General features: G+C 52.5%; 1 protein-coding gene across 3 annotated transcripts in view; it reads right to left on the bottom strand.

Annotated features, from left to right (window-relative positions):
- Positions 1 to 27,343, bottom strand: part of CDH22 (cadherin 22) — a 77,149-nt gene that overhangs the window by 38,724 nt on the left and 11,082 nt on the right. For all 3 annotated transcript variants that reach the window (XM_039386223.1, XM_027745896.2, XM_027745897.2), the window contains exons 2-4: positions 13,217 to 14,171; positions 8,988 to 9,282; positions 14 to 133 (exon numbers count right to left, since the gene is read on the bottom strand). In XM_039386223.1, the coding sequence (XP_039242157.1) occupies positions 14 to 133; positions 8,988 to 9,282; positions 13,217 to 13,441 (640 nt within the window). In that variant the 5' untranslated portion in view covers positions 13,442 to 14,171. The remainder of the gene's footprint in view (positions 1 to 13; positions 134 to 8,987; positions 9,283 to 13,216; positions 14,172 to 27,343) is intronic.

The raw sequence follows: 27,343 nt of genomic DNA, 5'->3' as shown, positions 1-27,343 counted from the left end.
GGGTGCTGCTCACCTGTTTTGCTGTCCACAGTGAAGTGCTGCTCACCCTCCAGCACGCTGTAGACCACCCGGGCACTGCTCCCGTACGTGGGGTCGTCAGCATCAGAGGCCATCACCTGCATCACAGAGGTGCCTGCAGCAGGGACAGAGAGGAAAACAAAGTCAGGGAGGAGTTGAGAAGAGCAGCACAAACCTCAGAGCAGGAGCCAACACTTGACTGCTTGCAAATGCCGCGGGAAACAAGAACAGTTGGGTGCAAATGCAGCTTCACCTCCCCACAAAAGCCTGGGATCCAGGACTCCAGACACTGCTGTGAATGCCCCTCTTATGCTGCAGGGTGGCAGGACCCTGGGTCACCTTGGGGCAGGACCTGCTCTCCAGGAGATCACTGGGCTGAATAGCTGGGAGTTTTTCTCCCAGTAGACTTCTATTGGACCATCTTGGAAGGAGCTGGGGATGAGATGTTATACCCACACTTGTCCTTCCTGTCAACACAGAGCAACATGATCACCTCTAGCCCACAGAGGATCCTCCCAGTTAAGGCCTGACCCACACTGCAGCACCCCTCAGCAGCAGGCAGACCTGCACAGGGACAACAGCCACGGGAGAGGAAAGGCTTTTGCTTGCCCAGAGCCAGACACAGCACCACCTCCTCATGCTCTACACGTAGCAGGGCAGGAGGATTACAAATTGGATAAAAGTCCATCAAATGTCTGCAATTAAGTTATTGATTTTCAGGGCTGCCTCATTAAACTGGGTACTTCACTCCAACTGCCCCTGTGATGGCTTTAATTTGACATCATGTTCAATTTGACAAAAGCAGGACCCAGGGCACGAGGATGGGGGCAGGAGCAAAGGGGCTGAGATCAACAGAGACAACAGAAGGGAGGAAGGAAGGAAAGCCTAATCCTACCTACAGACACCCTGAGGAAGGAGGTGGTGTGACCAAAGTGCTGTGAGAACAGGCTACCCAGTTCCACCTCTAGCACCAGATTCAGTGCATCCCTACTCCAGAGGTCAAGCACTGCCACCAGTCAAAGTCAGAAGCATTCTCTGTTGCCACATCTGCATCAGGTAGAAAAGGAGTTGAAGCCATCCAGATGGAGATGGAGAACTCCAATCCCTGATGCCTTCCTCTTCCCTTGTCAGGAGACCACAAGCCCAGAGCCTGCAGGCAAGCCAGGGAGCTCCTGCACCAGCCCTGCCTGGGCTTGGGCAGGAGATGAGACAGTGCAGACAGCAGTGCTGCTGTGAGCAGCTGGGATGCACATGCTCCCCTCAGCCCAGTTCACTCCGATCTCCTGGAAAGGGTGTTCACTGAAGAAAATGAGCAGTTACCATGGTTGCTTTTCATTCTCCCTGGCAGCCTTCTCAGAGCTGCAGCTCTGCTGATAACAGGAGAATCCCCCTCATCGGTCTTCAGCAACAAGCTAGTTTGAGTCAACTTATTTATGCTTTGCTGTCTCCAGTGAAGTTATGGTGCATCCCTGCCAGGCACATCCAGATTACACCACGGCAACACTGGCTCTCTGCCTTGCAAACAACTGTTTAAGAAATACTACTGCTGCATTTCCTCCTCCTCTCCCTGCCGTCACACAACTCTTTCAGCAGGTATGAGCCAAGGCAGATCACCCCCACACCAGCAGAACACCCTGGCATGTTCCCTTGGGAAGCTTCTGATCAGAAAGCAAAGAAAGGGACCGGAGAAGGGAAACGGCGTGAGGTTCTCCAAGCATCCCACTCCCAGCTACAGCAGAGAAGCCTCCTAGGGATGCTGGAGGTGCCAAATCTGAGAATCACAAAAAGGAGTATCTGTCCCTGACAACAGACAGGGCTCCCCCTCTGCTCAGCCTGGCAGCAATCAGATGGGAGCCCACGCCTGGTGTCCACAGCAGCACCCACTCCTGCACCCATCACCACCACAGCAGAGCCTGCTGACCTTGCACAAACATCCCACACTCCAAGAACCAGTTGTTCTTGCCTAGGAATAGGAGATCCAAAACTTCACCCACACAAGCCCACTGGTTATTTGCCTGCACTCGCCCTGTACACAGCATAGCCTGAGTCAGGACTGCACACATGCAGACAGATCAGGTGCTCTGCTCCACCACAGCCTCCTGTTCCAGCCACCTCTGAGCAATCACCCCACAGATGCCAGAACAAGGATCATTAGTGGCGGGCTGTCCACTAAAAGTTTGCACCAGGCTCTGTATTGCATGCTGCTTCTCACAAGGTGCATTCATTCAGCTGCATAATTCTTGTCCTAATTCCTCCCTGCTAGGCACAGCTGTACTTCCTGTGTTCCAAGATTCACCTGAACTGCAAAACTGCAGCAGTGCCAGAGTCTGAAGAGGGGGCAGGATCTGTGCCCACCCACAGTGGAGTTTGTGTCTCCATTCTAAGCCATGCCCTGGACTGGTCAGGTGAGCTGCTGCTCTCAAAGTCTGCCTGTGCCAGCACAGGAGGCTCCTGGCCCACAGCTGCTGGACACTCCCAAGAACTGGAGCAACAGGGCAGCAGATTCAGTTCCAGGTCTCAGGCATGAGTCCCCAGGGCTTTTTGCTCTAGGGCAAGGGGAACCAAGCAGCCTAAGGGACACTGCAGCAAGGCACTTTCACTCAGAGGCAGCAGGATGGGGCACACTGCCCTTGGACAGCAGCCAGCAACCCTGGAGGTGATGAAGAGTCTGCCCTTTCCCACCTGCCCTCACAACATCTCATTAACAAATAAGCAACAACAGGCAGGTAGGGAACACTGACCCCATTTTGTGCCTTGACTTGTAGTCTGTGAAGGTGTAATACATCCTGCTCAAGGTCACCTACTGGGTATCAGGACCTATGAGTTCAACTTTCCAGCCTCCTCTCTTAAACCCCACTTACCCCTTTTCCACCCCTCCCTCCCACTCTCTTTCCATGTGAAGAGCACTGGTCTTGAATTCCAGCTGACCACAGCCCCCTCCTTCCCGCAGAGACAAGCCTTCCCTGGCTCCCACCATGCTTCAATATTAGTCCCTGCTCTCCAAGCATAGCACTGCCCACAGCAAGTACAGCATGTACAGCTTTTATTTAGTTTTCTGGCATGTGCCTTAGCCATAAAAGATACACTAAATAAAATCGAAACATCCATCATGTGCTGTATCACCCTCCTCCCATAACCAAGAAGCCTGAGCTCGTATCCAGAGGGATAATTAGACATGTAAAATGAGATAAGATGTTGGCTCCTCCCCTGGCCAGCTCACCCCACAGATCCAGAGGGTCTCTGTCTGGGATGGACAGGAATCCACAAGTCCTGGGCTCTGCAGGACACCTTTGGAATACCAATGCACACCTCTCCTAGCATCCATCACCACCTTCCCACAGGACCTGGAGCCTCTGGGGCTGTTTCCAGCGACCCTGCATGCAGAAGGCTAATAGCTCCAGCCCACTTGCTATGCCACTCACTCCAAACACATTTAGCTAAAAGAAATGTTGACAGGCAAGCTCCAAAGACATCCACAAGCAGAGAGGCCCTGCACTGAATCCACAAGCAAGCCACTGGGACCTGTCACTTCCCCAGGGACAGAAGTACAGCCGGGCTCTGGGCCAGCAAAGAGGCAAATGAGCAGCAGGAAAAGCCAACACTTGCTAAAATCGATCGTCCCTGCCCACAGCCACAGCCACCCTTCCCTGGTGGAGCCAGGAGTCTCCAGATGCTCTCTAGACCCAGCTCTGGGGCCCAGCCAACATCTCCAGCTCAGACAGAGCCCAAGGACGCTCTCCAGCTGTGCTGATGCCAGTGTGCAGCACTCCCATCCCAGTGGTCTGGGTGCTGTGGGGCAGGAGGCAGGTGGGATTTTATAAAGAATGCAATTTACAGCTTTTGCTGGCCCCAAAAACCTGCAGTGGCTGATGCACCCCAGAAACATGCAGGCGGGACCATCAGGGAAGAAAATGAACTAGAGAAGCTTAAAAATTACTGGAGCAGAAGTGAGTTTCTTGCAATCTCGTGAACATTCTGACTTGGTAGAAAGCCAGACCCAGAGGAGATTCACTGCACAGCCTTCACACCCCGCAGGACAAGCCCGAGGGCACTAACCTGGCAGGGGTGCAAACACTCAAATGTGCTACTGTGAAACATCTGTTGGGGTGTCCGACCACAGAAACCCACGGCACAAAGCACCCCAGCCCTGGCACCAAGCAGGTAAACGTGGTGCCTTGGGGAGCAAACCAAAGCATTTCATGAAGGGGCTCATCTTCCCTGAGGGGCTGTGCACATGCAGACTGGATGAGGTGCTCAGATGGACAGGGCAGAGCATCCAGAGTCTGCCCCACGACCCAGAGCAGATGGGGAAGGACTTGTCTCACTAAGGACCAACAGACAGTGCAAGCCCCAGCTCCTAGACACTTGCTGTCCCAGCAGATTCCAGATGCACACAACTGCTTTAAGCACTATCTATCAAGGGGGAAAAAAAAAAATCAGACTGCCTGCAAGTGTTCTGGCTCTATGGTAAACAAAGTGTTTTTCTCTGCTTCCAGCCTGGAGATTAAACAATTTCTTTTCACAATAATCACTTCTGCATTCAGCCAGCTTTGTGCTAGAGTCAGGGCTTGACCCCAAGTTTCTGTCTGTACAGCCAAATCGTCTCTAATCTGGACATGGTGCTACACAGAGAAATGAGAGCAAAATACACCAAGGGAAGAGTGATGTTCTGATGAAAGGATGTGCATTTCCTGGCATGCCCCTCACTCCAGGCTCTGCATGCTCCCCAAACAGCCCAGAAGTGAGGTCTGGGCTTCAACACCCACCCTGTGCAACCAACAGAGCTGTCTTGCAGGAGGCACCGTGTGCTGGATTTGGGCTCACGCCTGAGTGCAGCAGACAGCTGTTAAGCAGACCCCAGGGAGCTCAGGAAAGGTGCCCAAAATACAGCTAATTTTAGCATCTCCTGTAACAAGGTGAAGCTCCTGCAGTTCCAAGGCTGTTGGCTGGGTCCCATCCTACCTTCTGCAGCTGTAGGTCTGGATTCTGCTCAACTCAGATGTTTTGGATTGATCCACACCGGGGTACGCACAGAGGCTGAGCCTCAGGTGCCAGCACAGAGCAGCCTGGAGGCTCTTGGCCAGCAAACCTGGGATGACAGGGCAGCAGTGGAGGTGTAAACAGGGTTTGCAGCTCAGGCCCCCTCCTGCAGACAGACTGCTCCCCAGCAGCAGGCATGGGGGGAGTCAGCAAAAATGCTCCCAGGCAGCACCACCAGCCCCTGCCTTCCTCAGCCTGTGTGACCCCAGTGCATTCCCTCCAGCCCTGCTCCCCTGGGGGGCTGAGCAGGGACCCCTCCACCCCACCACAGCCCTGGCTGTCTTCCCTGCCAGACCCAGGTCCAGCTGCCTCTTCTGCATCCCAACAGCATCCCACACTGTGTAGAAAACACTGACTTCTCCAGCCTGGCTCATGGGCTGGGGTTGTCTCCAGGCACCACCTCTGCCTTTTACAAATCCCAGACTCTGGCCTTACCTTCCCGACCATCATGCATCTGCCACTTTTGATCCACCAGTAACAGCGATCCTTTTTCTTTTCCCTTTGCAGAGTTTAACAGTGTGTCTGGATAAGTTCAGGACAGAAAACAACCACAACTGAAGAAGTTCCCAAGCTGAAACCAAATGCTGGCTGGGAGAGTATCAAGAGGAGCATCACACATTCTGTGTGTGCTGTTCCTCCTCCCTAAGTGTGCACTCTGACCACTGTCAAGGCAAGATCCTGGAACAAAGAGGCCTTTAGTCCACCCTGACTTAGTCTCAAGCAGCACATATGCTGTCTACCAAAACACACTGTCCTGGCCCCAGCGCAGAGCAAGGGGCAGCTGTGCCCCCTGTTACTCCCAGTTACTCTGAGAGTTTGTGCAGTTCTCTCATTTGTTATTCCCTCTTAGACACTAGGAAATCAAATGACTTTCCCTCCCAATTAGTACTCCTTCATTATGCAAATAATGTCCTTTGATCTGCTCCTGCTGTCACAGAGCGGATCTGACTGTATTTGGTTTATTCCTCTTCACGCCCCAGGAAGGCACCCACCTCTGGGAGTGAGGACTCTGCTTCTGGCAGGGAATGGAGAGTGTGTCTGAGAGCTGCCTGGAGTGGGAACAAAAACCACCCAAGCACAAACCCCAGCGAGGTCTGGGAAGGCAGGAGCATGAGAGGAGAAAGAAGGGGTCACCCTTCACTTTTCAGGCTGGGCTGCAGAGCAAAGGCTGTCAGAGCAGCAAGACAGGGAATGAGCAGCTCTTTACAAACAAGCTGGAGAGCAGCCCTGCTCTTGGGGTGTCCCTTTCCCCAGCAGAGCACAGCTGAACCCAAATAGAGCTGAGAGCAGGCGTGTTTTCCTGTGGGTCCCCAGGCTTTGATGTTGATACACTAATAGCCAACCCAAGCTCTCCAGCCCTCCTACCCCTGCTTGGCCAGCACCAAGCTGGGATCACCTCCATCCACACTCAGGAAGGCAGCAAGGCACACTCCCCATTCACTCTCGTGAAAATACCCCACAGGTCTAGGGAAGATGATCTGCCCAGCTTAGACACATCGCTACCAATGCCAACCACAGCAAAGCCAGGATCACAGCTGCAACCAGGCTTGATGCCACAAAAGGAGCACTCCCACACAAAAAGGGCCTGGCAGGGCACTTCCCATAAGAGCACCCTGAACTTCACCTCCCCAGCCCAGGCAGCTTCCCATGTTCTGCATTCTCAGCACCTTCCTACAGCATCTGGAGCTGAACTTCACACACCAGGTCCATGACCAGCCCCATCTCCCTCCCAGCTGCTGAACCTCAGAGGGTTGAGCAGAAAGCTCTGTGTCAGGCTTGCCTGTTTATGCTTTCACAGGACGTGTCCATCTTGTCCTTCGTGCTGCCTGTTCCTGGGTAAGCCGAGGGATAAGCGGGAGGGAGCTGGGGACTGGAGCAGCAGCAGCATGTGGGTACCCTCCAGCTCTGCACTCACACTGTGCAGCAGCACCACGTGAGGGTGATGTGTGAGGCTCTCCCTGGGCCATCTCCAGCGGGAGGCTGCTCCGGAGGAGCCCGTGTGCTCCCCAGGATGGCCAGGCTGCACAAGGCTTTGAGGCTGTCACAGGCAGACAGCCCGGAAAGCAGAACAGGCTCTTGGCTTCAGCTCCCCTCTCCAAGCACGCAGCTTGGAAGCACAGCCCACGCCGTTCACAGCACTTCTCTTTACTTTTAACTTCCGAGTATTTTAATTTGCAGGAATCGCCTCCTTTCATGTTGTGAAACCGTGTTTCTTTCTCCCTCTGATCTCCAATTTCGCATAGAAACTGTCTCCTTTGATATGTCTTGTTCGCATCAGTCTGATCAGGCGGCTCCATAATTGTTAGTGATTTTCAAAGAACTAGGATCCTTGTCTAATACTCAGAGTTGAGAATTCCTTGCTTTTTAAAATGTTGTTCAAGCAAATTAGATTAATTTAATTTCTTTATTCTCTTTGGGAACTGGATGCCTCCTGCTTTGGTGCCCACATGCTGTCTTTCGTTTCTCCAGGAGCACATGGTTGCAGTTCAAGGGGTCATTCTCTGTGCAGGTAACGGGAAGAGGAAGGAGAGCTTGGGATGCCTCGGGAGAGCTTGTTCTCCATACATCAACAGAATCCGGGCAGCAGCAGCTCCTCTGGTGCGAGCAATTCCTGTACATCTGTACCTGCTGGAGGCCACGCACCAGCTTTGCAATATGCTGCATATTAACCACGGAGAGACAGAGCTCTGTCCTGAGGCAGTGCAGACCCGAGCACCATCCCCTGAGCTCTGCTTCCAGGATGTCTCTGCAGCCAGACTTTCCTGCAGCAGCACAAGAGGATCTGGCAGCTCACCTGACCTGACCTGTCAAGCCCTGGTGCAGCTTCCCCGGGGGTCTCACCACAGTCCTGGCACCATTCCTGTCTCCTGTGCCAACTCATTCCTTTCTGACACTGTTGGGGACCCACCTTATCTTCAATGTTAGTCTTTCACAGGCTGTCTTCTACCTGGATGCAGCCTTTGGGAACAGTGATTTAGAGCTTCTGCCGACACACAGAGCCTGCTACGAGCTCAGGCTTGTCAGTGGGGGTAACAGAGAGCCTGGCATGGACTGGGAACAGCATGGGCAGTGCAGCACCAGCCACTTTCCTGGACTCCAGCTGTGCTCAGCAGCACGGGAATCCAGCACCAAGCCACCACAGGAGCAAGGCCAGCAGCACTGCAGCTCACACACCACCTCCCTGCACCCCTCCTGACACCTGGGTGAGCACAAAGGTGACCGTCCTGCTTGGCCATCCTGGAGGATGGACTCCTGCAGCCCCATGATACACATCCCAGCCTGGCCCTCAGTGCTTCAGCAAGGCTGATCACCAACACACTTAAAAGGGGCCTGGTGCCAAGGAGACGGGCAGCTAATGGTAACAGAGGGGAGCCACATTTCTGTCACAGGGACATGAATTCCTCAATCTCAGCCAACAAATCCTGGCCCGTCAGAGGAGGGATGGATCCAGTTGAGAGGGGCCTGGCACTGCTGCATGGGGACACACAAGGGATGACGGCTGGGCAGCGCAGCACACAGAGGATGGCCTGAGGAGGGGAAAAAGCACCACACAGGCTAATCTGAACCACAGGCAGACATGAGCCCCTCGGCATGCAAGGGCTTAGTCCAACCTCCCAGCATTTAGGAGCGAGGGGGCTGTGCAAAGCCAGAGTCAGTGCACAGCGGGCAGCTGGCACCGCCACGACCCGTCCCCAGAGCACGGCTTAGGGCTGAGACTGAGCGCTCAGACACAGGCTGGCAATCAGCTCAGAGGATTTATCCACTTGTTTTTCTTAAGCCACCTTATTTATTTTTTCCCTTTTGGCTCCCTAGCACTGGAATCCCTGGGATTTGCAGGTGGTTTCAAGGGGTACAGAAGGCTCGAGGTTTTTTTGACAGGAGAGAGGCGCAGGTTTCCCAACCCACGTCCTCCCACCCGGGAGACCTACCGATGGGGGAGAGCTCAGCCACGCTGCCGATGTAGGGCCCCTCCAGGAAGCGTGGCTCGCTGTCGTTGATGTCCTGCACCTTGATGATGAACTCCGACTCGGGCTCCAGCAGCTGATCCGTCTGCCGGTCACGGGCCTGTGCCCGCAGCGTGTAGAAGGTTTTCTGCTCCCGGTCCAAGCGCTCGGTGGCGTGGATGTCACCTGTGATCTCGTCGATGAGGAAGATGGTCCCTGCGCCCTCCCCGGAGATGGTGTACTTGATGGAGCCATCTCCCTCATCCGAGTCCGAGTGGATCTGCCAGGGAAAGAGGGAGAGGGTGGGAGCAGGCTGGGGTTGTGCTTGTGCCCAGCTCCAGCCAAGACTGCAAGGGTCTGGAGCCCCTGCACAAGGTACCCACAGTGCCTGCATGATGCCCCTCTGCTCCCATTGGGCTGGAGAGTGGCAGAGAGCACCATTAGACAACTCGTGTGCATGAAGGAAGACCCAATAAACTGGAACTTCTGTCCTGCCTACCCTGCTCTGCAGAGCAGAAATCCTGCCAGTGCCCACCCACACCACACACCCAGGGACAAACCCCACCAACAAGCAGTTAGGAGATGAGGGAAAAGGAAAGGACAACTCAGCTGCACTCCAGAGAAAGAGATTTCCCTATGGCCAAGAACCCAGGTCTCTGGCAGTGTGGGATCGCCTCTCCCAAGCTGCACAGGTACCTCATCATCAGCATTCACCCCCTTTACACATCCAGCTGCCCAAAGTCCATCCCCATCTGCCCCTCTGCCCCAGCCACAGCCACCCTCCATAATCTGGGCAGCCGGTGCTGACAAATCTCCCTGCCTAAGAGCTCACACACTCACTACACTCCCGGGCTGGGTTTACATGGCAAGGTAACAGGGGCTCACAACATCCCAACATCACACCCAGAGCCCCACCTGGGCAAAGCCTGCAGAGGGTGTGACAAATCAGGCTCATGTTCAGGACTAAAACCAGACCCTGCCAAAGATGCTTTTGCAGCCAGTCTCTGCTTCATTTTCTAATTAAGACAGTGTTTGAAATAAGGAACAGAAAGGGTAAACAGCAGTTCCCCATGGACCAGGAGCTGACTGGAATCCAGGCCAGACGTCCAGAGATAATTTTATTGGTGGCATTAAACTGAGTTATGAGGTTTTTACAATCCAGCCACTTATGAGAAATCTATTAACAGTAACTGGACAGGCAGAATGCATCTTGACAGAGAGCAGCACAGGCATTAATTGGGACAATCCATAACGGGACAGGCCCCCGGAAAGGTTTCATCAGCTGCTTTCATTTGTTTCCTACAATTTCTGCCTAGAATCAGCAAAGTCATGTTGCCCCCTCCAAAAAAAGAAAAAAGCCGTCCATTAATCGGCTAATGAAATATGAAAATGTTTATGGGCCATTCAATCTTCCAAACTGCAGTTCTATAACCCACCTTTCAGACATACAGCTCTACCAGGAAGAATTTATACCAGAGCTGCCTCTTTTTTACGATGCCTTCATTATATTTGTCTTGTTAGATACAGTTTATGTATTTATTTCATGAGTGAGGGACCCACGCGTTAGACAATTCAATGCATTTTGCAGAACACTCACAAATTACTGCCCATGGTGACACATCTCCCAAGGCTTGCCTGGAAAGAGACCTTCACTCAGCTCACAAACAGGGCTGTGAGCCCAGCAGTGTCTGGGACCATCGTGGTGGCTCGGTGCCACTTGGGATGTGCCTAAGGGGTGGGTCAATCCCACCCTGGCCACCCGGAGCATCCTGCCCTGGACTGTGGGGAAAGTCATCCCACCCTGGCCACCAAGTCCCAGTCCTCCCTGCTGGCTGCTGGAGAGCTTGCTGCCCTCTCTCTTCACTTTGTTATCCTCTCCCCAGTTCCCACTGCTCCACGAGCTTTTCAGAACGAAGAAGGAGCACCTGGTCTGCAGAGCGCAAGTAACTGCATTTTTCTGCTGAACACCAGGCTCATGATTAATAATTAGGGCAGAGATAAAGCACCCAGCACCTCTTCCCAGCATCACACTGAGTTCTCAGCACAACCTCTTCACATATTTGCTCATCACTGACTGCTCGGAGCAGACACCAGCATCCCTGCAAATCAGAATGCTAGGAAGAAAAATGGAGCCTGGGCTCAGGGGGCTGCAGAGATTGATTTACAAGGGAAGATTAAAAGAGCTAAATCTGTGCTGCTTGGCTAAACAACAACTAATGGGGGAGGGCCAGATTGCAGACTACAGGCACCCGAGGGGAGATGCCACGGGCCCAGATCACATCCCAGGGATGTTCTCTCCTCCTGGCCTTGCTGCTACAGCAGGCAGGCTTGGGGAGCACCATGTTCCCAGGCAGCCTCGGGGATCCCATCACCCCTGGGCATGGCAGGAGAGCCAAGTCACACAGCCCTGGCACAGAACTGCTGGCTGGGGATGCCAGCAGCACTGTGCCCCGGGAGGAGAGGGACCCCCCTTGCCCAGCCAAGGACAGCAGTGCCCGCAGCACCAGGGCGTCCAGAGGGCAGACAAAAGGCTGATCTGTCCTGTTTGTTGAACAGGAAAAGAGTTTCCTTGTCCTAAAAGACTACAACCAGCATTTTTACGAAGCCATTAATTACATACTAATAATTAAATCAAAATTAAATGTGAACAGAGGTGCACATTCCTTATTAAAAGCAATTAAACAGAAAGCACAGATACACAAATAAAAAATGACTCCAGGGCTAGAAAAGAAAGAAAATCAAATAAAAACTAGCCCGTAATAACGGCGCACTCTGTTTGCTCCAACTCATAAAGCCCAAGTTCATCAATTTTCTTTAAATATTAGCAACTTAATTAAATCTGCTTTTTTCCCTTTAATCCTCTCCTCTATCTAAAATAGATCTGTCCACATGCAGAAGTTTGTAACTAGTGCTGACCCCATAATTCTATTTAAAAAACCCAAAGAAATCCACATCAAACTGACAGCAGCCTCAGGGGAAATTACAGTTCAGAAGAAGGATTAGCTAGAGAACCCAGATTTTATGGAAATGGTATTGGCCCTTCGGAAAGCACATGTAGGTGTGTGAGAGGCATCCACAGAGGGCAAGCCCCTGCTACCCTGCAGGGTCCCCCCTGTGTAGGAAGGCTCCAGATCCACGGGCTGTGTCAGGAGGGCTGTCACACTGCTAGGGACCACCCAGGAGGGCACCACATCTTTTCCCAGTCCCTGGAGAAGCCTGGCCCTGGTGGCTTTCAGCCCTGGGGAGCAGAATCCACAGGGAGTGATCTCAGTGCTGACTTGTTCTGAGCGGGGCAGGTGATGGGGTGGGTGGTGTGGACAGAGGCTGCAAAATGGGCGAGTTGTAGCTTTTGGTTCATTCAGAGCCACGGCATTGCCAGGCCTGTGACAGGGCCTGGTGCCTCCGCTGCTCCCAGGGGAGCCAGGAATTAGCTGTGCCTGCTCCGAGGGCGGCGGAGGAGCGCGGCTTGGAGCGTCTGCTGAAACGGACACAAATCACTGCTGAAATCCCAGCTGGCCCCTGGCCAGGAAACCCATTTTCAAGCCTCCTCCAGACTCATGCCCAGACGGCCGAGGCCATCAGGCAGCCCTGCTGTACAAGCTCTTGGGAACTTTGGGGTGAGCCCACATCCCCAGCTCCAGCTGGACTGCAGTGTGCTGCTCCGACTGGTCCCAGCAGCCAGCACTGCCTTCACCAGTATACAAATAACACATCTTCCCAATGCGTGGGAGACAAGGGCAGCTTCTCCACAGCTCCCAGGAAACATTGAAGCCCAGCAACCCCAAGCTGAAGTGCTCTTTTAGCCTCAGGACACGAGGAGTGAAAGGAGCAAAGGTTCCTGTCCAGCCTCCACAGGAGGTCACACACCAGTGAAGTGACAAGGTCCCACCAACAGACCCAGTTCTGCCCAGCAAGGCACTGTCATCTGCCAGCAGCTCCCAAAGAGATAGGGTTCCTTGCACCCATCCCCAACACCACAGGAACCCAGCACACGACTGTAAGAACACAGACATGAATTCTGGAGTGCTCCTATCATAGTCTCTGGGAGCACATTAACCTCCTCACCCCCAGCAGGGATCAGGCTCCTGCCATCCCAGTCCACAGAGTACCTCTATGAGCACCCTTCACGTAGGTCCCCTCTGTCCCCTGCACTGCCAGCATGTCTGCTCTGCCACTGTCTCTCTCAGCCCCATGGAAACACTGGGCTAGCTTACCTTCCCCACGTACAGCGGCTCCGTGCCCGTGTACTCCTCCACCACGAAGAACTGATTCCAGACCCAGCCACGTTTCACTCGCCCTCCGGCCAGCAGCGCAGGGTCCCCTGGCTGCCCTAGGCCAGGGCCCTCCACCGCCGTGTGCACGGCCCAGGACCCCAGCTCCTGGATGGCACAGAACAGCAGCAGCATGGTCCACGAGAAGCCCTGCAGACCCTTCGCCATTGCACTCTAGGAGGATGCATGAGCAGGAGCTGTTGGACTGGCAGCTAGCATCCTTTAGGGAAGAGTAGGAGGGAAGTCCACACTAGCAGCGTGAGGCTGCCCGGTCAGTGCAGAGCATCCCCATCCCTGCTGCATGCCGTGCCCGGCAGCTGGAGCACTCCTGTCCCACCACGAGTCACATCTGTGAGGAGAGGCGTCCCAGACTGCCCGCTGCCAGCGTGGGAGCAGTCAGTGCTGGTGCCTCACGGGCTGCTCCTGGGTCTCCAGAGAAGAGTCTGGCAGCTGGCATTTGTCCCCAGGGGCAGAGCTGGGCGGCTCCGTGCTCGGCTGCTGCCGGTCTCGCTGGGGATGCTCAGCCTGCTGCCCACCCCCGCGGCGGGCAGGGGACGCCGCAGCAGCGCGCGGGGCACGGGCACCCCCAACCCTCATTCACGGGAGGCGAAGGAAAGCTGTTCCACCTGTGTTTTCACGGAGGAGTTAACAGGATGAGCTGCTGTGGCCAACGCCCCCCTGTCCCGGGGCAGCCTTGGGTTACTGTGCCAGGGGTCTGGCAGTGCAGGCACCTGTACCACACGTGCAGTTCACAAGGAGGCCATTTGTAACTCCCATCTTCAGGGGCACGACACCCCAGCACCCGGTGAAGGGTCCTTTGCCCAGCTGATCCCGGTCACTTCCATCCTCGCTGGCTCACGCAGGGAGGTGCAGGGTGGCCAGCAGCATCTCCAGGAGCCTGGAAAAGGCCAAGGTGTCAGTGCCAGTGTGCAAGCAGGGCCTCATGTCCCCCCATGCTGCTCCTGCAGCCTTGGTCAGCGTCCCACCCTGCCCTGCCCCACAGCAGAGCCCAGCCCCACAGGTCCTGCCAGAGCAGGAACACAGAAGGAGGGTTGCAGAGCTCTCAGCACTGTGGACATCTACTCCAGCAAGGACTCAGAGACCAAGGACCCCGCTGACAAGGGTACCCCCTCACCACGCAGCCCTGGCTGCTGACGGGAGCAGGGTCTGTCCCTGGAGGGGGTCATTGCTGCCCACACTGTCAGGAGATGTGTAGGAGCACCCCCAGCACTGCACAGCTGCTGTTGCCTGCGCAGGACCAGACCACACCAGTCCTGCCCTCGCAGACAAGGCTCACGCTGGGGGATGCCAGCACCTGACCATGAGAAGGGCAGGCTGTCCAGCTGCTCCTGAGAGCCTTCCCTGCAGAAGCTTTGCTGTCCTCTCACTTCTGCAGCCATGGGCAGGAGAAAAGCATCTGTTCAAGAAATCACCACCTGGCTGACTTTAAAGGTAACAGTTTAAAAAGGGCTCCAGGGTAAATTTGAAGGCACCTGCAGGGCACCAAGGACTGAGACATGAGGCCTTTGGCCCAGAGTACAGTACATCCAGTCAGCACCTGGGGAGAAGAGACCTGATCAGGAGATGGGGATGCAGCATTCATCTCTCCCTGCACCAACATCCTGAGCTTCCACCAGAGCTCTGCGATTCCAGCCACAGCCTGAGCTACTCATGAAACATGCACCAGTCTGCAGAATTAATCTCCTGTCAGCTAAATAGGAGGGGGAAAGAGGATGACCAGAGAGGGAGATGTTCCTGAACTAGATGACCATCTACTCCCCATAGAAAGGGAATTGGACTGTGCTCTTCACAGACCCCCCCATGAATCCAAACAGCCCCAGCAGTCCAGAGCAGGGACAGCTCCCAAGTATTTCCCCAGTTCTTACCCACATTTGCCATTCCCCTGTGTGACTGCACCAAAAGGCCATTTCCCAAAGCATCCAGTGAGCTGCCTTGCCATTTCTGCATTCACTTGTCTGGACTAACACTTCACTGAGAACCACGAGGCACCAGTGCCAGGTATTGTTCTGCACTGCCTGTTCGTGGTTCACAGGTAGTATGTCACACAACATGCACAGATCTATTCACCCAAAGGGTTCACACACATTCCAGCCCATGCACAGCTAAGATAACTCACGCACACTGGCACTCTTTTGTCTGTATTTGTGCCTCATCTGGGTGCACACACATTTCCTCTCCATGTACACATGCTATATTCCACTCACACATGCACATCAGCTGTCACATGTGCCAGCCCTGTGCGCTTCATGCTCCAAGGAACACAGGGTCTCCAGTGTATTTTTATGTTAGCAATCATGGTACAGAAGCACTAACATTCCTCCCCACCCCTTCTCCCTGCCAGCCCATTTGTTATTAAGACACTTCTGCACCAGCCAGGTAAGGTTGTTGGCAATGCCGTGACTGTCTCCTGCAGCCAGGCCTCCCCAGGCAGAAACTCTTCCTGCTCCTGCTCCCCAAGGATGAGCTACACTTGCCAATTTGGTGAGGAGCCCTATCAAACACCAGAGTATTTAATATCAGAGACTTAGGGAAATGAGGTGACTTGTAAGTGGGTGGTGGACTGAGTCATCTCTTCCCACTGTTAGAAGACTCACAGGGTAAAGTAACTTTACAGAGACAAGGGTCCCTGCTCTGGAGCAATGGAGCTGATGCCTGACTCACAACAGGCTTCAGAACAAAACACTCACAACAACAGCACATGTACAAATGTGCTTTATCACGTTTACACAGAAGGTACATACACCAAGATACAGTGCACCACAGTCACAAACAGCATCTCTCCAAATTCTCACATCTGGGAGATTTGTGGTTATTTTGGAGTAAGTTCCGCAGACAGCAAGAGCTGTCAATAAACTGAACAGCACAAGCTCTGCCAGAGCAAGAGTTTCAGGTCAGCACCCAAGGCAAACAGTAAGTGTGGGAAGAACACATTCAGCATCTCTGCCCCGCCACTCTGCAGTATTTTTGCAGACAACACCTCCAGACGCATCCAAAGTCTGAGTACAAATGAATTGTACCTAGTAAATGCAACTGTCAGAAAAAGAACTTAAAAAGGAGTTCATTTCTCAGGACAAATACATCAGCATAGCCTTAGGGAGAGGCAGCCACCAGCCACTCTGTCCACCCAGTACCTTCTCCTTGCCATCCAGGAGCACATCCATCCACACTGGTTTATAAAGCCCTGCCAGAAGCCTGACAAGGCAGCAGTGAGGCTGCCAGGGAGCAGTTCTGCAGCACCAAAGGCCTTCTGAACACACAGGGAGGCTGAAAGAAAGCCAGTCCAATGGTGCAAGTCCTGGCACCACGAGTAACGTCAGCATCCAGGGGCCCCGACCGAGCTGGCACGAAGGCAGCACATTCCCCACTGCCTGCAGCACACAGTGCTCAGGGCACACAGCTGGCAGGTAGCACCAACCCTGGCTCCCTGATCCAGCAGGAGCCACCTTCATTCTCCTCATCACACCATTTCACACCTGAGTGGCAGCACGACTACCTGAGGCACGCACTGCAGACAGCCCTGTGCACACAGGGATGGCCCTGCTCCTTGCTCAGAAACGGGCACTGTGCCTTCCATGTCAGCCTGGCCAGAGCTGCAGCACAATCCTAAAATGTATCAATAAAACAGTAAAAGCAACAATTTAAATGCACGTACTAAGGTCAGGCAGAAAAGAGGAAGTGAGGGCAGAAGATGCTGCAGTGGGTGAGCTCCACGGGAGCTGAGTTGCTCCCTGGCTGGCGGACAAGCTGGCCCACAGTTCCCAAGGCAACTTGTTCAGCCCTGTTGCATCTGAGCACTCCACAGAGCAGCTCCTGCCACAGAGAGGAGAGTCCTGCTGAGCACCCATGGGCTGGGATGCGTTGCTGTGGGAACCACAACCTTCTGTTTAGAGTCTCAGCTATTATGTTGCTTTTTATATTTAACTGATTTCTCCTTTTACTGCTAATGTGGTTTGCTGGTGGCTCTCTCATGGGTCCAAAGTTCAGCTACACTCAGCTGAGCTGCTTGTGTGCTCTTCCCATGGGCAGAGGTGGGGGTGGTGTAACCTCATTTGCCTCGTCCAGGTCCCAGGCTGCAAAGCCCGTCTACACAACCTATGGTGACCTCCAGCCCCCCACAGCCAGAGCCACCTCAAAACACTGATCCAGAAACACACCTGTAGCCAGGCTCATTACCACAGACCAGACCCTTCTCCACCCACAAATTCTCAGCTTGTGTCTCTTCTGTCAGAGGTTCAGGCCACAGCTGAGGTCAGGGTCATGTCTCTTCTCAGTGTGCACACCCTTTTTCCAGCTATCACATCACAGACCCCTTTCAGAGGCTGTGAAGCCAAGACCCCCAAGTCCTGCTCGTGCCCCTGCAGCAGCAGGAATCAAGGCACCACAGAAAGTCCTGTGCATAGGAACCAAGATAAGCACTAAATTTATTTCCCTGTGTTATTGAAGAGATCTCACCAACAGCTGGAAGTGCCACTTCTCTCTGCCACACGTGAGCAGTGGGGCCATAAATAACTGGTGGGAGCTGCTGCTGCAGCCAGCCCAGCCTGCAGGGTCCCAGCAGGCAGCAGCACACATGCACCCACGTGGCAGCATGCCCAGGCACTCACCAAGCCAAGCAGGTTTTCATGCATAGAGTGAAGCACCAGACCCTCACACGGCCCCAGGCCCAGGGTGATGTCCCCTCTCCTGCTGCTCTGCCGTCCCTGCATCTCAATTATCAGCACAACTCGCCCCCTCCCCTTCCCACAAGAGCTTGTGCAGTTTGTTGGTGTGCATTTGGCACAGCTATACTGTACATCATGTTGACAGTAGAAATTACATCCTGAGCTTATGTTTTACACTGTGCTCTGTCAGAACTCACCGCAGCCCAGTGATCAGGACAAATTGAATAGCATCCCGCCCGTGTCAATATTTATTTCATTTTAAAAATGCAGGCTGATGCAGGAGAAGGCAGGCAGGGGGAGGGGGAAGACAGGGGCAGGCAACAGCACACAAAGATAGCACTGCCCAGTGCATCACAGTCCTGCACTACTGCCCAACACCACTGGAGTCCCAGGGCCAGGGCAGTGATGCCCCAGGAGCCCAGGGAGAACAATCCCATCCAGAGGTCTGGGAGCAACCCAGGAGCCCATGCAGTGCTCCTCATGCCCATAGCTCTACTGAAGTGTTGGCCACACCAGCACTGTTCCTCCAAGACAAGCCCTTATAAGTGGCAGAAAATGTAGAGCTGCCCAGCAGCTGCTGAAAGATGCAACAGAGGGGAAGGAAAGCCCTCCCTCCTTGACCTCAGCCAGCTGTCTAAGCCAATGTGGGCTTGAACGCTCTGCCTTGGCTCCTCACTCCTCCCAGCAGAACAGCATCACTACTGTCAGGAGCATCAGGACTGCTCTGGCTGTTCAGAACAGCCACAAGGATGCTACAAAAGCTGCTGAGGAGCAAGGCAAGAGTTAGACAACACTTGTGCCACCCTCGAGAAGGCAGAACCACAGAATGAATACCAAGCACAAGACAGGAGCTCCTGAAAGCTTGGGCTTTCTCCTGCTTTCCCATGGCATGTGCACTCCCCAGAAGACACAAGGCTGCAGCAGGAGGGTCGCTGGTCAGAAACAACAGCTCAGCCCTGATCTTCACGGTCCTCTCGCTGCTTTGAATGAGTTCAAACTGGGAGCATCCATTAACCAGTTCCAGACCTGCTACACAGCAAAGTCAAGGAAAGAGCAGCTCCCTGAGAGCTCAGAGGGTGTGCAGCAGGTCCAGCACCATCCACACGTGCCAGCTGTGTCACCACAAGGGAACGGGTCACATGCAAGCACAAGGGCAGCTCTGGGGACACATCAGTGCCAGCTCAGTCTGCATCCATGGGCAGCCCACCTGCCTCACACCCGAGAGCATGGGCAGCACGACAGGCCAGCCTCAGACAGACCTTGCTGGGAGTCGGGGCAGGAAAAAGCCTGCAATTACTTCAACAGCAATTCTTCTCTAGTGCTGCCTACAGTGCAGCAGCACGCAGCCTGTGACCACGTCTCCTCCTGTTAAACAGGATTCAAATCCGCTTAATGCTCCCCTTCCCGGGAAAAGGAACAGGCTGGCTACAGCACACTGCCCGTATCTGTTGTGTGCAGGTAATACAAGCATGGCAAGGCTGCTGCAAAGCTTTAAGATGGTTCATAATCTCCAGGCCTAGGGCTAAGACATGAACTCAAGCTCTCTGGAGCTCACTTTCTCTACTGGATATTGTAAGACAAGATGAGGCAGATTTTTTTCTTTTTTTTTCCTTTTATAAACTTCTCCTCAAAATCTAGAGACGAGGGATGAGGCAATCTTGCCAGACATAAGACAGTGTCACCTCCAGACCAGGCAAGTGTATCACATGCAAGCTTCCAACATCCCACACGCTGCCTCCTGACAATGCACATTAGCAGCACACCAAGCCTGGACCACAGCACCATGGCCAAGCACCCACCCATATCCCCACAGCTTCCCACGGCTCTTTTTAGCATCCAAGAGGCATCCCATGATTACCCCTTTGGGCTGGACAAAGGAATGGCCAGGGCATCCAGCCCTCTGCCCTACAAGGAGGGTTCTGCAGGTTTAAAACACCAGGGACCAACACCACAACCTGGCTGCTACTCCAACATCCTCTGCTCCAACACCCACAAACCAGTGTCTTTGGGTGGAATACATGAACACACACGGCCAATAAATCTGCAAGGGACATCAGCACTGCTGCAAAGCTGTGGGATGCCCACACACAGCAAGGTGGATTACGATCATAGTCACTGCGCTGCAAGGTCCCATCCCACAGCAGATCCCATCAGTGACACCTGAGACACAACGTTCAGATAAAGCTGGACAAGATATCAGAGCACTGGTGCCACAGAGAGCAGCTGAAAGCTAGACAGGTTTCTGTCACTGCAAACTCTGGTACCCCTGTTGCATCCCTTTACTGAAATGCATCCTGCAGAAAGCATGTCCTAATTCAGTGTCATTTCCAGAACCCCAATACATTTTGACAATCAGTGAGAGATGGCCAGAGATGACCTGGATGGCACATTGCATCACAGTATTACAAATGCTGGAGATCAGTGGCCAAGGGATTCAAAACTGTAGAGGCTTTTGAAATAAGATATTCAAATTACTTTTATTTTTACTTACACAGTGAAAGGGTTGTATAACCAGCTGCTGGATGAGCATATCCCAAAAGTGCAGGTCCAGACTGTGCAAAGCAATGTTTGGTAGCAATCTGCCTTTCAGCAAGTCTTCAGCCCTGATAAAGAGCACAGAAGACAGGCAGGCAACGATAAAATCAAGTTCTCTCACTAATGTCACCCTAGCCTCAGCTCTGACAACAAGGCAGAAAGCCCATTTTCCATAGTAAAAGTTTAGTCATACTTTTTCTTGAAGTAAATCTCTGGATTTCCTCCTTCTACTTCCTTAGAATTATTCTCCCAGCAAGGAACATTTTCATCTGCCTTTCTTCTCAGATAAACTTGCACACAGTCCAGAAAAGTTGTTCTTACAGAGGAATATATATCTATGCAATGCTCAGGACTGTATGACTAAACACGCATCTTGCCCCTTCTTTTTAAGTTGCTCTAAGTATAATATTGTCCCCTTTAATGCTGCCTTGAAAAATTCTAATAGAAAGAGTGAGACTAGAGCAGGAGCTATTCACAACCTTTTGACTTCTCATGTTCAGTCACTTTCTGCTATCAGACACACTGGGAGGAACAGCATTTGTTAAAGCTCTCACACAAGCATTGTTTGGAAAGAAGTACTTTCAAAGTTCAGGAGATTTTTTTTTTTTTCCTCCAAATCTTCTCTGGTCCAAGTTTCAAAGAAATTTTAATTGCAAAGAAAATCCTCAATGCTTGCCCTAGGGAAGAGGGTTTTACAGCCATAACGGTCTCGCTCTGCAGCAATTCTTTTCCAAATATGGAATTTTCATGCCTTGTCTACGTGAATACAATACTTTTAATTCGTCTTTAAAAACAATCTCTGAGAGGAGGTGGAGGCAGCCATCACAGCATCTCTGTCACAACTGCTGGGATGGACAGAGTTCCTCCTGCTGTGGAGAGAAAGCTCCAGAGCTCAGAGCAAGTCTTTAATTTTAGGATCTGGACAGATAGCCACATCTGAAAGTCACCTTCTAAACACCCTGCAGAGAGTCAGAAGTTGCATTCCCAAAAGATTCACATCTTCTGTGCCTAAGCACCTCCTGAGGAGCCAGGAGTGCTCCCACAGAGCAGGGCAGACAACTCCCCACAAGCCTCCACTGCCAGGGCTGCACCCCGTGGACACACAGGGAGCACCATCACTGCCCTCCTGCCAGCTCTGAACAGCAGAAGTGACAACAAAGGAAAGGCACGAGTCCAAAACAGGGCAAGTGGAATCAAAGCTGATGGCCCAGACAACAGGGCTTTTGGACAGGAGTTAAAGGACGACGTAAAATAAAAAAGCACAAAATGGAATTCTTCCACTTCGACAAATGTGGAGGGAATTGGGTTCTTTTAAGCCAGTGTTTGGCAGATGCATGAATTATTTATCATTCAATACTGTGTGATTAAATGGAAAATTGAAGATGTTCACAGCTTTGTCTGCAACTTTCCACCTCTCGTGAAAGTCTCCCCAAATTCCTATAGAGAATAACAAGTGGGTATTATACTGAGCCATAAAGGTTCAAAGAAACCTGCTTCAGTTGGCTTCTCAGGGTTCAAGGTCATGTACAGACTCAGTCCTCTGGTGAAATAAATACTATGGCAGGCAAATGCCACTTTCAGGTAGGTCTCTTGCTGTTGCTCACTCTTCTTCCATACACATCTTAATCCTCTTAGCAATTTTGTCCTTGGAAATCCCTCATTCTTCTTGACAGGAGACATGCAACTCCCCTTTATGGAAAGTACAAGACCAAGGAAGTCCCTTTCCGTGGCATCACACTGTCATTCTGCGACTCAAACTTCCCTGATGAAGCAGGGAAGTCACAAGGGAGGACAAGGGAGCAACAATAAAACAGGACCAGACCTGTGGGGCTGCACCACAGGTGTCACACCTACAGTTTCCACAGCACTTTTGTCCTGTGTAACAAGATGATCCAGTTTGCACAGCCCAGATTAGAAGCAGGCACCCAATTTTCTCTTGCAGATACCTTGGGCCAAAGGCACCTGAAGAGATAAGTGGTTTCCTCAGTACCTCAGGATGAGCCTGCAGCAATAAACAGCTGTCAGAAAGGTGGAAGAATGAAAGTAATTAGTCTCTTTAATGCCAATTTCAGCCTGATCTTTCACACTTAAGAAAACTGTTACAATGATTTTCTTATTGTCAGATAAGCTCATTAAACAAAAATTAGAAACGAGATAGTATAATGGGCAAGAAAATTATTTCTGCAGCATCCTGCTAAAATCCAACACTACTTTGACTACACTGAGGCTTTTCTGGCATGTGGAAGAAGAGGCTCCAGGTCCAAACCTTCCTGCTCTACAGGAATTTCTGAGCAAACACACTGGGAAGAAAGGAAGTAATCTGGGTACCACAGGAATTCAGGAAGCTGAAGTGGAACATTGCACATCCTCATCCGCCAAACAGGAAGCAAACACGCTTTGCTAAGTCACAGCATCGCACAGAACAGTCCACCACAGCTGGCAGAAACCTCTGTCAGCTGAGTCTCCTACACAGAGGGTACATTTTGGCCAAGTCTGTTTGAAAGTCAACACCTCCAAGAGGAGCACAGCAAGGAATGGGCACCTGCACACCCCTGGAGGCTGTCCAGGTGATCAGAGCCCTGCCAGGTCCCTCCCTGGGTCCCTCAGGCTGCGTGTTGAGCAGAGCCAGGTCAGCAGTGAGGTGTTCTCGAGAACAGTCCCACAGGAGCCTCTGGATGCTCACCCTGGTAGAGACTCATTCAAAGCAAAGCCCACCTCCCCCTCACAAAGTACAACCAGGATGGACTGGCCCCTCCTGCTGGGCCAGGGACTGACACTCTGGAGCAGAGGGGACCAGGAATCCTCCAAGCAGAGCATTTGCCAGCGAGCTGCAGAGAACAGCCTGCTCCAGCCCACAGCAGACTAAAAGACTGTGACCTCCTTGTAAGCAACTTGCAGACAACAGCAACAGGCTAAATTTTGCATTCAGCCATTAATGATAGATGCATTATTTATTTGGAATCATTTGCTTCATCCTACTAATCACATCACCACCACCAGCAGCTCCTGACGGCGCACAGCACTCGGAGTCGTGTCCCAGGAGTCAGTCGCTGCCCAGGGCAACAGGCACAGCGGCTCCACGGCCTCGGGGCTACTCCACACCCCCAGGAAAAACACGCAGGTTTTGCCAAAAGCTGCTCACTGCCCTGCAAGTACCACAAGTCACGTATCCTCTGGTGGCCAACATCTGGCACTCCTGGCACTCTGCCCGACGTCCAGAGGGAGCTGCTGAAACCAGCTCCTGCTCCTAAGGGCTCTGCTGCAGGTTCAGAAGAAACCAGCACTGCTGTCGCACTCCTCCTGCCCTGAGCCCAATCTCCTGTTGTGGTTTAACTGGGAAAGGATGAGGCAACCACCACGAGTTTGTGTCAAATTCATGGGTCAGGTCAACGGCCCAGCACCTGAGTCCCACCAAGCAGCCCTCCCTGGTGGTGCCAGGACTAACAGCCCCATAAAGAGAACCCTCACAGAACCTGACCTCCCCCAGTGCAGAGCAGCCCTTCCTCCCCTCTGTGCCACAGTGCAGAACATCCCAACTCTGCCCCTCCAGGCACTCCTGTACCACCACTGTGCAGGCAAATCCACACAGCAGAGAGCAGAGACCCCCTTCTCCAGAGGAACCAGTCCCTCAAGAAAGGACCAAGACAGGATGGGAGCCCCAGAGGCTGAGATGGAGAGGCTGCCTGACCCAGGGCACTGCGTGGCCAAACAGCCACACACAGCTCTACTACAGACAAAGCTTCACTTGCATGCAAGGGAAGCAGCATTTTAGCATCCTGCCTGGTAGAATCAAATTTTTATATCCTTCCATGCCCAGTAAATTCTGTTCACAAAGACCAAGGAAAAAAAGGAAGTAAGAGCCTTTATAAATGCTGGAAGAGCAGGGAGCTCACACCAGCTCCCAGCCCAGCGTAGCTCTGGGATTATCTAGGCAATAGTTTATTTTTCTCTCCAGTATCATTTTCCCAGCTTGATCTCTACTGTCGCAGTATGATGGTTTCACCCCATTAGCCTTGCTTAAAAAAGTGATCCCAGGACTGTGAGTGTTATTGCCCACATAAATCAGGAGGCTTTGAATACGGAGCACCTTTAAATAAACAGCTGATGGAAGTGAAGTTCCGGGATCATTATTAATAGCTTTTCATTTCTGTGTCCGCTGTGCTGTGACATTCTTTCCCAGCAGAAAGCCTCCGCTTCCTATCCCCAGTACATCTGATCCCATGAGTCCTCCAGTCAGAATGAATGACTGTACCTTTGTGTTAATTGCATCGCCCGTTCCACAAACGGAATACTAATATTAACTAGCAGGAGAAGAAGAGTTTGCAGACCAGGAGCGGTGGGACAGTTTAAAGAGAGGCACACCGGCCCCTCTGCCTTTCCCTGGGCTAGTCCTCTCACCTTCCCTTGAGGAAAGGCAGATCCTGGCTCTTCCAACACACACCAGTAAATGCTACAACAGGTGACAAGGTCCTGCTCCATTTCTGTCCTGTTTGACATGCCCTGTACTGGACAGACAACAACTCTACCTGCTCTGCCAGCAATATCACACCTTTCACATGCCCACTGCAAGCAGAACGATGCCACTCTCCACATTTCAAACAGCTCCTGGATAAATCCAAAGGGGGACACGCCCTTAGAGAGGCAGCCACCACAGAGCAGCCCAGACAGTACTTACAGGTGCTGTTCAAAGATTTTACCTGACCAGATCCAGTTTATTTTTCACTAGCATGACTTGTCCAGGGAGGAATCACCCTCCAGCTTCAGCTATCAGGGTCTCTCTGAGAGCTGCAGGCAGGTGCACAGCAACCCAGGGGCAGACCTAAGGGCAGGAACAGCTAACACCAGAGAAAGGGAAACCACTCCTCTCTCCCAGGGTGGTGAGCCTGGGACAGACATCTCATCAAGAGGGACCTTGGCCACCTTCTCTGGGAGCCCCTGGCTTTGCCCTCTGCTGCCAGCACCAACATACAGGTGTTTCCAGGCGGGATTCCCAAAATCTTCGTACACAGGGACCCAGAGTTGCCAATCCTGTTGCATCCACAAGTGAATCATCCCCCAGGTCTGCGGCTCAAAAGAAAGACCAAGTTTCTCCTTGGGAAGGGTGTTCAGGCCCTCTGAGGCACTTTGCCCAAAGAAAGGAGGAGATGATCCTGCTGACAGCCAGTTCCAGTACAGTGACCAACATAAGTGCCTGCAAAAAGGCTCCACAGTGGCCCACATGCCCAGGAAGAGGCTGACATGGGCATTACAGCCCCTCTGCTTTTTACTGCAGAGAGACAAGAACAGAGGGTCCTGCTGCTACAGCCCATCCCCAGGCTGCTTTTACTGTTCTTGAGTCATGACCCCACACACAGGTCATGCTGCTCAAAGAGAAATCACAGGGGAAGCAAATATGCCAAAACAGCCTGTTGTTTCTGTGACCCTTGCTGTGTATAAACCAAAAGGGTTGCAGACAGCAGCAAATTCCAGGAACAGGTGAAGGCTTTTGATTTTACTGCCTGTTCTTTCCCAAATCCAGTTCTCAGCAAGGAGTTGCAGGACACAGGTTAACCTATGAGAGAGCCAAAGTGGTAGCAAGCATCAGAAAACTGGAGTGTGGCTGAAAAAAGCTGAAAGAGACCACTACAGACTGGATGCACATTTCTTGGAGGACTTTAAGAGGGGAAAAAAAAAAAGTTAAATGTATCTCTGGATTTCAGAGCCCTTCCCTTTCCATGATGGACCAGCACACCAGAGCCACATCCTTGTGACAAGTCAACAGGTTTCTGGATACGATTCTGCAAGCCAGATACAGTATTAATAACCTTCTCTCTGCAAGAAACTCTGACCACTTTGTCAGCTGAAGAAAAAAGTATTTGATTCCTCCTCCACCCCCTGCAGTGCTGTATTTGCAGATGTGGACCAGCACCCAGCAGCCACACAGGACCAAGCAAAGGAAATACAGTGGGTACCACATATGCAAAACAAGAAATGCTGCTTTCCAACCACCAGACTTCAGCATCCCACTGAAGCATCACCTCTCAGCAGAGGCCAAATGTGCAAATTGCAGTTGAAAAGGAGAATATCTCTGAAAGCTCAAAGCACGTGAACACAGCAGGCTGGAACGGAATCCCCAAGTAGCTTCACTTTAATGTCACTACCAAACCAATGGCACAATGAGGAAGGGACAGACTGGGAGCTTGGGGAACAACCACTCTGCTCAGCACAAGTGATAAAGGGAGATTAATCGTCCAGTTCCTCCCATCAGGCACAAGGGTTCAGGGCTTTGGTGTAAAACTCCATCAAACGAGACCAGCATTCTGACATTCCAGGATGGACAGAGGACACAGCGTGGGGTTTTGCACAGGCCTTATTTCACAATCAAGCCCTTTGCCTCTGCCACTCCTGGCAACAGAGAGACTATGAGAACCTTCTCAACCCAGCACACAGGCTTTGAAGGGTCTTTGCTCATGTATCTGCACAAAGCAGGGACCTTGGGGCCTTGTATGTAGGTTCTAATGTTATTATTATCAAAAGGAATAAAGAGGGACATGGTGAAGTAGAAGGCAGCAAAGCAGCCCAGGGAACAAAGGGAGGAAGAGAGAGAGATTACAGCAGCAACAGGGAGGACAGAAAAGCAAATGGACAAAGTGCATGTGAAAGAATAGAGCCAAGGAGATCCACATCCACGTGAGCAGGCGGGATCGTGCTGGAACACGTGAGCATGTGCATGCAAGAGAGGGTGCAGACACTCACACGGGCGGGTGCAGCCCTTTGCAGCTCCGAGTCCTTCAGCCCTGCTGCAGGTTTGCAGCCTGGCACTGCCTCCCCAGGAACACCCCCGGGCACACGCAGGACCCCCATGGCCCAACTT

The sequence above is a fragment of the Pipra filicauda genome, unplaced genomic scaffold (genome assembly GCF_003945595.2).
Source record: "Pipra filicauda isolate LSUMZ 115617 unplaced genomic scaffold, ASM394559v2 scaffold474_size475410_pilon, whole genome shotgun sequence".
Classification (NCBI taxonomy): Eukaryota; Metazoa; Chordata; class Aves; order Passeriformes; family Pipridae; genus Pipra; species Pipra filicauda.
Note: the sequence above shows the minus strand (reverse complement) of the source record. Positions and strands in the feature narration are given on the sequence as shown.